Consider the following 12,609-nt stretch of genomic DNA (forward strand, 5'->3'; position numbering starts at 1 on the left):
AATTCAGTATTGTCAGTATCAGGCCTGCGGGCATCAGTTCAGTATTATGGGTATCAGGCCTGCGGGCATCAGCCAGTATTTGAGAATTAGTTATCTGCGGATATCAGATTCTGTTTTAGGGGACAGTGATACAGGGATAATAATCAGTGTTTGAGGACAGTGTGTTATTCAGCTTATTGACTGTGTGTTGATTATGCCCGGCTGTGTGTCATGCATTTTATTTTAAGCTGTTATGCTGTCCGTTTATCTGTTTATTTATTTCTTTTCGCTTTATTTATCTTTTGCTAGGTCAGTTCTAGCACAATTGCTTCCAACCCGACAGGCATTCCCCAAGCACTTTGGACACGAGGTCGTCGACTCCATCGATCTGAGGATTTAATCGACAGACAGCCAGTGTTCCATTCTCTACCCCCTGTTACCAGAAGGAAGCAAAAAAAGCGCAGTGTATCTGAACAGAGAGCACCAGAACAGTGGTTTCCCCCATCAGTGGGATGCCGTTCGCCGAGATGAACTCGCTAAGCAGCAAGCTGAGATTATGACCCAACAGGCTGAGCTGATTACCAGGCTGCAACAACAGAATACAGCATCTGCTTCACACCAAATCCCTCCTCCGGTAGGGACTCCATTACCTGAGCAGACACCTGTTGTTCAGAACGCTCCTCCAAACACCCAGAATACTGTGCCGACTATCCAAAATCTGCAAGAGGACACAAATCTTCCAACGGGGCCAGCTCCGCCCCCGCTTCCACCACAACTGTCCAAGGTCCATACACCCAATCACCCGGACTCTCCATTCGAGGTCGAGGTTGAGCATACAGCTCTGAAATTGAGCAAACTGGAGAAGCTATTCAAGAAATCCCAAGGGGTCAAGGCTATGCCGGATATCGAAGATGGATATACCGAGGAGGCCGTAACACTCCCCGATAGGTTCAAAATGCCACAAATCGACCGCTTTGACGGGACCGGCGACCCCATGGTCCATATCCGACTGTTTGCAAACATCTTGCGGCCAATGGGCCTAACACGACCACAGAAGCTTTCATTATTCGGCCGAACCCTGTCGGGTGTCGCCTCCCATTGGTACGCAAAGTTACAAGATGAAGTGAAGAAGAATTGGGATGAAATGGCTGAGGCCTTTGTCGCGCAATATTCATACAACACTCAGATCGAGATCACAACCCGTGATCTCGAAACGACAAGGCAAGAGCCCAAGGAAACTTTCTCGGACTTTGTGATCCGATGGAGGGCAAAAGCGTCAATGATGACTTTAAGGCCCACTGACAAAGATCAAATCCGGATGATTGTGCGCAATCTCCACCCAAAGTTGATGCAGAGAATGATTGTAGTCCCCTTCCCTACTTTCGCAGATTTACATGAGATGGGGGTGCAAATCGAAGACGCAATGAAACAAGGTCTGTTTGACCAGGACAGGGAACAACCGAGGAGGACCTTCAACCGTAACAACAATGCGGGCCCGAGTGGCGCTGCAAATACGAGAGCCTTGAAAGTTAGTGTGGTCACCACCACTCCCCCTCCCCCTCCAAGGCCCATGACTGCCACACCCTTCTCCGGCGCGTCCGGAAGCAACACACAAACCAACAGATTCCAACCGCGAGGCCAAAGAACCTTTACCCCACTATATATGCCCCTGACCAAAGTTCTGGGAATATTGATCAGAAAAAATCATTTAAAACCCCTGGAGCCAAAGCCATTACCGAATCCACTCCCCCCCTCTTATGACCCGTCAAAGTACTGCGCATATCACCAACAACACGGTCACGACACCGACCGTTGTTACAGATTGCGTCATGAGATCCAAGATCTTATTGACAAACAGGTGATCGCGCCTCCTGATAAACCCAATGTCACAACCAACCCTCTCCCGCCACATAACCAACCTCCCCCTCCCAAAAGAATCAATTTTATCCAGACTGGGGTCGCATCTTACAATCCTAGCATCTATATTACTCCCACCCACCTACCCAAGCCGGAGGTGCTCCTCCCCGACTGCACTGATTTCTTGTGCATGGTGGACATCTCCAAAACCCAACCAGAACCGATGGTGGTGACCGTCGAAGACAGGGCAGGGCAGATTTTGGGAGAGAATGAGATTGTTGAATCTGAGACTGGACAGAGTTTTGCTAGGGGAGCCTATGATCCAAGCAAGTACATCCTATCAACGAGCCGAATTGGGCTAAGTGTAGAATTGCCAGAGACAGGAGAGCTATGCATGATCCGGGGGGATGGATCTGGGCTATGGGCAGATGATCTGACAGCCGTAGAGGAGGACTTTGCCAACTTGCAATTTCTCGATGACCAGGAACTGGGGGATGCGTTAATCAATTGGTACGATTATGAGGGATCAGCGGAGGCCACTGGATGGCTCGAGGATCAACCAGATGCAGTGGGGGAAGCCCAACCAGAACAGAGCCCGGCAGGGGCGAAAGTATCAGTTGTGGCCGGAATGGCCGAAAGTCAAGTTGTATCGCCGGAGAGCGCCGGCGCTAAGAATTCCGCTCGAGACATGGGCATTACGGATACGGGAATTGTTGAACAAACAGCTGTACTGATGCAGCTGGAACGAGAAAAGTTTGAGGAGGCTGAGAGAATTAGGAAAGCTAAAGGCCCTGAGGGGAGTGAAAGTGCCGTGTGCACAAAGATAGAAAATGCTGCGAGCATGTGGACAGGGAATACTGCGAGTACAACTAAACCGGAGCCAGACAGGTGTCTGTTGGCTGCCGATGGAATGTGGTGGGAAGACGATGACTTATGTCTTGCCCACACGGATGAAGATTGGGGGAATAATCAACCGGATGACACTTGGTACCTCGATGAGGTTGACCATATGACAAAAAGTGGGCGGTATTTCAAACCCCCACACCTGGACCAACCCGAGGCATCCGGGAAGGATAGAGAAGCGAAGAAACAGAAGGAGAAGCAGATTGAAGATGAAGCTGTGTTGAAACAGTTAAAAAAGATACAAGCAGACATCTCCATCTGGGGACTGCTAATGGCATCACGAGTACACAGAGAAGCTGTCCTATCTGCTATGAACAAGTCCAAACTCTCCATAGACACCACGCCTGAACAGCTGGTTGGGCTGGTTTTTCCGGGAGGAGGTTCCCCGGCATTAACCTTTTCAGACAAGGAGCTACCGCCTGAGGGCACAAGTCATAACAAACCTCTCTATATTTCTGTGGAATGTAGAGATAAGTGGATACCGGTGGTACTTGTTGATACCGGGTCTACAATTAATGTCTGCCCGACCAGAACGACATATGCGATCGGGTTAAAACCCGCGGACTTCGTCCCAACTACCCAAGTGATCAGAGCATACGACAATACCAGCAGAAAAGTGATGGGGACTGTTAAAATTCAAACCAAGGTTGGTCCAGGACAACACAGCATTGAATTTCATATCTTGGACGTTCCCGCAACCTTTAACCTACTTTTGGGGCGACCGTGGTTGCACCAGGTCAAAACAGTCTCTTCCACTCTACATCAGATGCTAAAGTACCCCCACGGGAAAGGGGTAGCGATCGTTTTCGGGAATTCATCAATCCATCCGCCGCCGGAAGTGTCTACACCTGTCTTGGAGATTAAGCACGGCACGGAGGATGTGTTTTTATCGGGGTTCACTTTGGCCAAGGCTCAAGTGGTGCAGAATGTCATGGCTGTGAATGAGGGCATGTACGTTAGTGCACAATCTATCTACCTCATGAACAAGCTAAAACATACCCCCGGGATGGGATTAGGGAGAAGCGACCGGAAGGGCGTCTCAGTGTTGGCCGAAGTGCCACACAACCCTCACGCCTTTGGACTGGGTTATCTGCCCACCAAAGAGGACTGGGTGAGAAAAGGAAAAGAAATGGCCGGAAGGGCCAGGGCAAAGAAGGCCGGGAAGCCATTTGAGTTAATGCATAGGCCCATCTGGGGTACCCTAAACGGACGCTTCGTCCGGGAGGGGGAAGATTTTCCATTCTGCGGCTTCCCGGAGCCATAGCTAAACGCGGAGGGGACGCGCGTGCCTGGTTTTGAAATCTTCTTCGACATACAATTATCTGGGGATGACGTTGCCGAAGCGCAGACAGACTCACCAACTGAGGTTGAGCAATGTGAAACTGTGGATCCTGAGAGTACAGAGCTTGAAATGGGGGTAGCACTGGCGAGTCTACTATCAGATCCTCCGATCGACCAAGAGTGCTTGGGGGATAACTCTTCGGTTTCTGTGATTGGAGATGAAATAGCTGCGGGCTTTCCAACGCCGATCTTGGATGCATCTATCGCACCTTCTCTCATCTGGCAATATGAAGAAGGCTTTTTATCTAGCAGCTCCGGGTCAGGTAGTGAGCCGGAATCTGATTCCACCGAATCTTATGCGTCGGAATCAGATTCCAGCTCGACTGAGTCTGAGTCCGGTATTCCTGGGGGTGATAACCCGGATGCCACAGTCCTGTCTAGGTCGTCATTTTCATTTTCTTTTGAGTCTGTTGTAACAGAGGAATCTGACGGCTTGGAAATATTTAATGAGAATGATGTGGATGTGGTTTCTGAGTATTTTTCTGTGCCTTTGATTTATTGCTTAAATCAGGATTTTCAAAATTTTGATGAAAACAACGAGGGAGAAATTCCCCCAGTTTTGCAACGATTAATTGATCAAGAGCAGGAAAGATTTGTTAAACCTTTAATGGATGAAATCACTACTGTGAATGTTGGTACTGAGAAGGACCCACGGCTGGTCCAGATCGGGTCCACGTTGTCTTCAGAGGAGCGCGAGCGCTTAGTCGCTTTATTGAAAGATTTCAAAGATGTTTTCGCGTGGTCCTACGAAGACATGCCTGGAATCGATCCTGAGATTGTACAGCACCGGATCCCTCTTGATCCCGAGGCCCGCCCTGTCAAACAGAAACTCAGAAGGATTCGCCCGGACTGGGCTCTCAAAATTAAGGAAGAGGTCACCAAGCAAATTGACGCAGGGTTCCTGCTGGTATCTGAATACCCAACTTGGTTGGCCAACATTGTTCCGGTGCCAAAGAAGGATGGCAGAATTCGGGTCTGTGTAGACTTCAGAGATTTGAACAGGGCCAGTCCGAAGGACGACTTCCCCTTGCCGCACATCGATGAATTGGTGGATTTCACAGTGGGACACGCCTTGCTTTCATTTATGGATGGTTTCTCAGGCTATAATTAGATAATAATGGCACCCGAAGACCGGGAGAAGACTGCGTTCACTACCCCGTGGGGTACATATTGTTATAGAGTGATGCCATTCGGGTTGAAAAATGCTGGAGCTACGTACCAACGGGCAGCAACTACAATATTGCATGATAAGATCCATAAAGAGGTCGAGGTGTACGTGGACGACATGATTGTCAAGTCCAAAGATAGAGAGGGCCACTACACCGCCTTACAAAAATTCTTTCAAATGATCAAAGAGTTTCGGCTGCGACTGAATCCCCAGAAATGCACGTTTGGTGTTACAGCAGGGAAGATGCTAGGGTTTCTGATTACACAAAGAGGCATCGAGGTCGACCCTTCCAAAATCAATGCCATCTTGGAAATGCCACCACCAAGGACTGAAAAGGAGGTGCGAGGCTTTCTGGGTAAAGTGCAATTCATAAGACGGTTTATTTCTAAATTAACCTTGACTTGTGAACCACTTTTTGGTCTCCTGAAGAAAGGAAAGAAATTCCAATGGGACGGCCGATGTCAAGCAGCTTTTGAGCAGATCAAAGAGTATCTACAGAACCCACCCGTGTTGTCACCACCAGAGCCGGGGAGACCGTTGATATTGTACCTTTCGGTAACTGAGACTACCATGGGCTGCATGCTCGCGCAGGAGTCAGAAGACAAAGTGGAAAGGGCCATATACTATCTGAGCAAAAAGATGCTGGATTACGAGACCCGCTATACACCGCTGGAGAAGGCTTGTTTGGCCTTGGTATGGGCAACCAGGAAGCTGCGGCACTACCTGTTAGCCCACTCTGTAATGTTGGTTTCGCGTTTGGATCCCATCAAATATCTTTTCGAGAAACCAGCACTTACGGGTAGGCTGGCTCGCTGGCTGCTGTTGCTCTCCGAATTTGATTTGAGGTATGTAACGCGCAAGTCAGTAAAAGGGAGAGCGGTAGCGGAGTTCCTTGCCGACCACCCGGTTGAGGGGGATGAAGCGGTTGAGTATCTATTCCCTGATGAAGCCATTCTGCACGTCGAAGATGAAACTTGGACGATGTACTTTGACGGAGCGTCAAACCAGTATGGGTATGGGATAGGGGTGTTGCTGATAGCGCCTGATGATTCCCGTATCCCTTTAGCATTCAAGCTCCGGTTCAAAGTTTCCAACAATGAAGCAGAGTATGAGGCATGTATTGCTGGCCTGGAAGCAGCCCTGGAACTAGGGGCAAGACGGTTGGACGTCATTGGGGACTCGAACCTTGTTGTGTCTCAAGCAAAAGGAGATTGGAAAGTCAAGGAGGAAAGGATGATAATTTACCACCAAACCTTGGATCTGCTAATTCCTCGGTTTGAGAAACTAAATTTCACCCACCTCGTAAGAGAGAACAACAGGTTTGCAGATTCATTAGCAACTCTATCTTCTATGATAGACATCCCGTCCGGGGTCCGGATGTGTCCAGTCATTATTGATCAAAAGTTTGCGCCAGCATACGAGTCGATTTCCGTCATAGATGAGGTTCAAGACGGCAACCCCTGGTATTACGACATCTGGAACTTCTTGGAAAAGGAGACATATCCACTAGGGGCAAGTGCCAAAGATAAGAGGGCCATCAGAAGAATGGCTGCTCAGTTCATTATCTGCGGGGGTAAGCTGTACAAAAGGGGTCATCTGGGAATGCATAAGCTCTGTGTAGAAGTTGAAGAGTCGAAACGCCTGATGGAAGCCATCCATGGGGGGAAGTGCGGTGCACACATGAATGGAGTAATGCTGGCCAGAAAGATCCTCAGACAGGGCTACTATTGGTCAACCATGGAAGAGGATTGTATTAGTTTTGTTCGGCGATGCCACAAGTGTCAAATTTATGCAAACCGCATGAACATCCCGCCGTCAAAGCTGTACAACATGACTTCGCCATGGCCTTTTTCAGTCTGGGGAATTGATGTGATCGGAGCTGTTACCCCAAAGGGGTCAAACGGGCATGAGTTTATCCTAGTAGCGATAGATTATTTCACAAAGTGGGTTGAGGCCCAATCATACGCGGTGTTGAAGGCGTCGCATGTCGCAAAGTTCATCAGAAACAACATCATCTGTCGCTACGGGGTGCCAAACGAGATAATTTCAGATAATGGTTCCCACTTCAAGAAAGAAGTGGTAGACTTATTGGAGAAATACAATGTGGCTTTCCATAAGTCATCTACATACCGACCGCAAACCAACGGAGCGGTTGAGGCCGCCAACAAGAATATCAAGCATATACTGCAGAAGATGGTGGGAACCTATCGGGATTGGCCAGACAAGCTGCCATTTGCTCTGTGGGGCTACAGGACTTCAATCAGAACTTCTACTGGAGCAAATCCATATTCATTGGTCTATGGAATGGAGGCTGTTCTACCCATCGAGATTGAGGTTCCGTCGTTACGAGTATTGGCTGAATGCCAGATAGCCGAAGCAGATTGGCAGCAAAGCAGATTCGAAGAACTCATGCTCTTTGATGAAAGAAGACTGAAAGCACTGTACCACATCCAAGGCTATCAACGCAGAATTGCCCGGGCTTTCAACAAGAAGGTTAAGTCCAGGAATCTGAAAGAAGGAGATTTGGTGCTCAAAGACAACCGAGCTCCCATCCACGACCTAAGGGGCAAGTTCAAACCTAATTGGACTGGTCCTTACATCATCAAAGCTATCTGGTCAGGTGGGGCTGTGGTTCTGATGGATCTAGATGGCTTGGAGTTCTCACAACCGATCAATATGGACAAGTTGAAGAAATACTATCCTTGAGAGGCTCGCTAGGCCGAAAACCCGAAAGGGCAACCAAGGCAAAAGTCAGAGCACAAAAAATTAGAAAATATAAAAACTGAGCTCGCAAGGTTGAAAACCCGCAAAGGGCGGCCTTGGCAAAAGTTAGAGCGCAAAAGGAGAGTCAAAATACTCGAGTGAACCTGAGCCTGAACTACGTAAGGCTTGATTCCCATCTTTGGGATACGTAGGCAACTTCACCTCGAAGTTCAGCCATAAACTTTTCCCCGATCAACTCTGTCCATTTCGATCATCTCAGTCATCTTTATCCATCAGCATTTATCGCGATCTCCGGTACAGTGCTGTTCAAACTAGGAGCAACTTTCCGTTGCCGCGACGGTGCAAAGTTACTCAGACTAGGGGCAACTTTCTGTTGCTTTGCAGTGCCGCATTGTTCTTCAGACTAGGGGCAACTTTCCAGTTGCAGGGATCTGGGGTTGTGCATCTCAGTGACAGATCTTCAGCGTGTCCAGTTCTGATCCACATCAAAAATAGTTTTGAAAAGTTTTAATAAAAGTTGACTTTGTTCAAATCAATCTTTTTACGACTAAGACCATTTTTGGACCAAAAGCGGAAAATTTTCAGTACCACAACTTTCAATTTCATTGATTTCAAAATAGAGTTCTCCTGCTCTTGCATTACAATCGAGGTTGCTTTTTTTGGTACATTCATAACGAAAACTTGAAAATGCTAAATAAGCAATAAATTTGGGGCATAGTTGAATCAAGTATCTTTGCGTCCCCTCCCAGAGCTGGACGAAGCATCTGATGCCAAGCTAGGCCCAACCTGTGCCTCCTCATTGAGCCAATCCAAGCACTCATCGGACAATGTGCAACTGAAAGTTGAAGCAGGGGCCAGGAGCTCTCTAGTCCTCCATGTCGTGGCATATCGGGCAAGCTCTGCATCCCGGACCGGGAAAGCGGCTGGGTACTCAATCCCCTCCGGTGGGCAGGTCTGATCATGACCAAACTGACGTAGGAACCGGAACGGAAAATAGAATACGCAGTGGGTTAGACCAATCAATTGGATCCCAATCAGCCGAGACATACTATAGTTCATTGCCGGGAGGCTGAGCCAAGGACAACGCCAAGCAATGCCGTCTACGGACAAATTGCACATCCAATCGAACCACCACCTTTCGTCAAGAGCATTGACTAGACGCTGCCGAAAGAAGTAGCCTCGAGCTGAATAGGCCGGGCAAGAATCCACAACCTGCAACTTGTCCATTAACCATACCTAGGGGAGGGATGGAAAATGAGAGAATAAAGAACAGAGAGATGTACGATGAGAGAAAAAGTGAGGAAAAGGGTTTTGTGAGAAAAACCGAGCCTGAGGGTTGAGTGATGTGAGCAAATATATATGAGGTCGGGTGGGAAACATTACCTGCAATAGCAGTGGACTCCCGGCAAACCTAGTCGCCTCCCGGCGATAGACAGAATCTAAGCCCATCAGTGTCTCGGCCAAGGTCATGGCAATACAGCTCTTTCCTTCTCTCAAACCTTGGGCGACTTCAATCAGGCGAATGCTAGCCCCGCCGAAGCCCGAGGAAAGCAGAAAGTGAGACAACAAACATATGCAGAGGGCGTGTTGCCGGAAACCCTGCCAATAATGGTTGCTGCGGTCACCGGCGTCGGAAAAACGATGGATCAAACCGAGGATGTCCAGTTCCCCACTGCAGATCAGAGATCGAGCGTCATGCGCCGTGAGCCCACACATCCGCCCTAAAGCCTGAGCATGGCCAAAACGGAGCTGGGGCAAGATCACTTCAGAGCATTCAGACTCCATCAAAACCTGAAAATCTTCGAAAGTGGGACACATCTCTTGGCCGCCAAAGCTAAAAACGTGCGTCACTGGGTTCCAGAACCTTGCCGCGGCATGGAGAAAAAGAAGCTGTAGCGGAGTACGGCTCAGCGTGAATAGTGCATTCAAGCCGAAACCCCGGAAATTCAGCTTTTCCGAGCTATCTAGAGAAGAGATCCAAGATGTAACATTTTCTGCGAGAAACGCCTCCATCTTTGTCTAAAACTAAGATGAAATGAATGTTCCCGAAGTTGAGGCTTTTATAGAAGGAAAAACACTATTCACGGGGACACATGTCAAAAACCAGGTGGCTGCAGGACTGAGTGGCCGGCCGGCCACCTTTTCTGGCTGGCCAGCCATTTACTTTTTCAGAAATGGCCGGCCAGCTGTCTCTCTCCACAAAAATGGCCGGCTGGCTCCCAGGGATGGCCGGCAATGCTGCAGTGTATCTCCTTGGCCCTGTTTTACCCCTCGAGGGAGAGTTCCAAGCATTTCCATGCAACGGGAGAGTCAAAGGCCTTCATCTCCCTCCGTTTCGGATGCGTTCCGGTGCCCAGATTGTCAGAAGTACACTCTGTTGTCGTCTTGTTTATCGAGTTGTTGTTTTGAATATCGAGTTGTTGTTTTGCTTATCGAGTTGTTTGTCGAGCGGACGTGTTTCGTGTTTTTGAGTCATTGCGCTCTGTTTAAACAATCTTTGTTTAAGTCTTGTTTATTTACGTTGTCAACATTGTTGCATTTTGCTTATCGAGTTGTAAACTTCCTAAGGTCCTGTTATATCTTAGTAAGTTGAGTTGCTTAGTTTGTTGCGTCGGTTCACTACCTGACTTGGTGATTACACAATGCGCATTCCCATTCAATTTCATTCTTGTGCAAAATAAATGATGCGATACGATGCTAAAAGTTTAAAATACAAACACCTTTTCAAAAGCTATTTCATTCCATCATGCTTTACAACAAACAAAGGTACAAGTTTTACAAAAAATAAAACTGCCTAACAATGTGCAAAGTGCTACAAACTACTAGAAAAAGAAAAATAAAGCAGGAAATAGCAACATCAATGTCCTCGGGAGCGGGAACGAGAAGCACTCCTCATCCTCTTCTGCGGGACAACCTCCGCACCATCATCATCATCTGAGTCAGAGCTGTCATCCTCAGGATCCCCCTCAGCCTCACCTCTGTTCCCCGAACCAAAACCGGAGCCCCCCTCCTCAGCAGATGTCTCTGACTGACGATCGGTAGCCTCCTCCTCCTCCTCAGCGTCCTCCTCCTCCTCATCAGGCTCCACCTCTACAACGTGAGCCCTGCGTCTGCGGACAGGCCCTCCTCGAGCTCCTCGAAAAGGCCTAGATGGCCCGGCTCCTCGGGAAGGCCGAGATGACCCCGCCCCCTGAAAAGGCCCGGGTGACCCAACTCCCTGAAAAGGCCCAGATGGCCCAGCTCCCCAAGGAGGCCCAGGTGGCCTGGCCTGCGGCTGACCGGACCATGAAGGCATCTGAAAACAAAGAGTTCAATTCAAATACATCAGTCCAAATATATACATCAGATGCAGATACAAGCAAAGGCTACGTGAAGTGGGTGCATGTAAATGCAGTGTCCAAGTGGGGTGTGTGTCAGATGTGCTCTACACAAGTAGTCTATCGATGCAGTAGAAATCAGCATGTCATCAGAAGTATGATAAATGCCAGAAAACTGAAGGGTACCTGAATGCCCGCGACAGACAACTGTGCCTCCTACGCAGGACCATGCCCTCGAGTGTGGCCACCAGTCCAACCACCTCCTCCATGTACCCTCGCGGTGGCTGCAAAAATGAGCTCATAATCATCAGTGAACAAAAAATGTCCAAACATCTGAATGATGAATGAAAAACAGTGGAGCATACCAGCGGTGAGTCAGGATCAATGGCGTATCGATCACTGGGCATCGGAGGCTCTAGCGGGATCGGGGTCGGAGAGATAGCCCCATACTGCCACGCCATCAACTCAGTGGGCATATCTGGCCATCCAGGATGAGGATAAGCCGACGGAGTCAGAGGAACCGGTCTACTCCCACCTCTAGATGTACCAGCCCTGCTAGTAGAAGGGGCGTCTGCAGCCCGAGCCCGAGCCTGGCCCGAGGATGACATACCGGCAGGCCTCATCATCGGGATACGAGCTCCCATCAATGGAGGCATCAAATATATGTGACGGTAAGTGGCGTAGTCCCCCTCCTCAATATATAATAAAGCATCACTACCCAGCATGGCGCCGACTACCTCCGAGTAAGAGAGCCTGTCAGCGGTCCGCATACTGACTGGGGGCACTGCGGGAGGATCCTGAGAAAGATACCCCCATACCTGGCGCAAAAAGCGTTCCCCCAGGAACCATGCCCTGCCAACCGGCCCTTCGAGCAGGACCCTATACTGGGAGATGTCCGACCCTCCGGTATACTGAAGTCGGAGACCATCACCCAGGGACACCCAGGGCTGCCATGTGATCTGCGGATGATAAATGCATAAACCAATCAGAAATCAAGAATATACAGAGCAAATCAAAGATGAAAATGAAAGGAACTGAAAGTTCTGAGGTACCTCTGAATGTCGCACAGTGTCAAAGTACTGTCGCAGGTAAAGGAGGGTCTCTCGAGGTCTTGGCCGGTGCGGGCCCTCAAACACCAGTGAGTATGGGGTCATGGGAACCCCTGCCACCTCCAACCCTGGGGCTAATGCTGGGAGGTATACATAGACCCATAGTTGAGAAAAGCAGTGCAGAATGTAAGTACGAAATGCTGAGAGCAAAATACTGACTGTAAAAGTGCGCTGTGTGTGCAATATACAAGTAATGAAGAGCAGAAATGTA

The 12,609-nt window shown here is 48.9% G+C and overlaps 1 protein-coding gene across 1 annotated transcript; it reads right to left on the minus strand.

Moving 5' to 3' along the window:
- Positions 1-10,693: 10,693 nt before the first annotated feature.
- On the minus strand, positions 10,694-12,242 carry LOC145794699 (uncharacterized). The gene is made up of 3 exons (XM_082877092.1): positions 11,655-12,242; positions 11,476-11,573; positions 10,694-11,267 (listed from the first exon to the last, which is right to left on the minus strand). Exons 1-3 carry the CDS (start codon positions 12,057-12,059, stop codon positions 11,063-11,065), a joined length of 708 nt encoding a protein of 235 aa, XP_082733218.1. The 5' UTR covers positions 12,060-12,242; the 3' UTR covers positions 10,694-11,062.
- Positions 12,243-12,609: the final 367 nt, after the last annotated feature.

The sequence above is a fragment of the Camellia sinensis genome, chromosome 7, assembly GCF_055761805.1.
Source record: "Camellia sinensis isolate YWXY chromosome 7, ASM5576180v1, whole genome shotgun sequence".
Taxonomy (NCBI): Eukaryota; Viridiplantae; Streptophyta; class Magnoliopsida; order Ericales; family Theaceae; genus Camellia; species Camellia sinensis.

Excerpts from the sequence above, each read along its gene's own strand:
- LOC145794699 (XM_082877092.1), bottom strand. The coding sequence starts at position 12,059 with ATGCGGACCGCTGACAGGCTCTCTTACTCGGAGGTAGTCGGCGCCATG. Across the intron at positions 11,574-11,654 it reads TTGATCCTGACTCACCGCTG|CCACCGCGAGGGTACATGGA; the intron begins GTATGCTCCACT and ends TCATTTTTGCAG. Across the intron at positions 11,268-11,475 it reads TGTCTGTCGCGGGCATTCAG|ATGCCTTCATGGTCCGGTCA; the intron begins GTACCCTTCAGT and ends CTTTGTTTTCAG.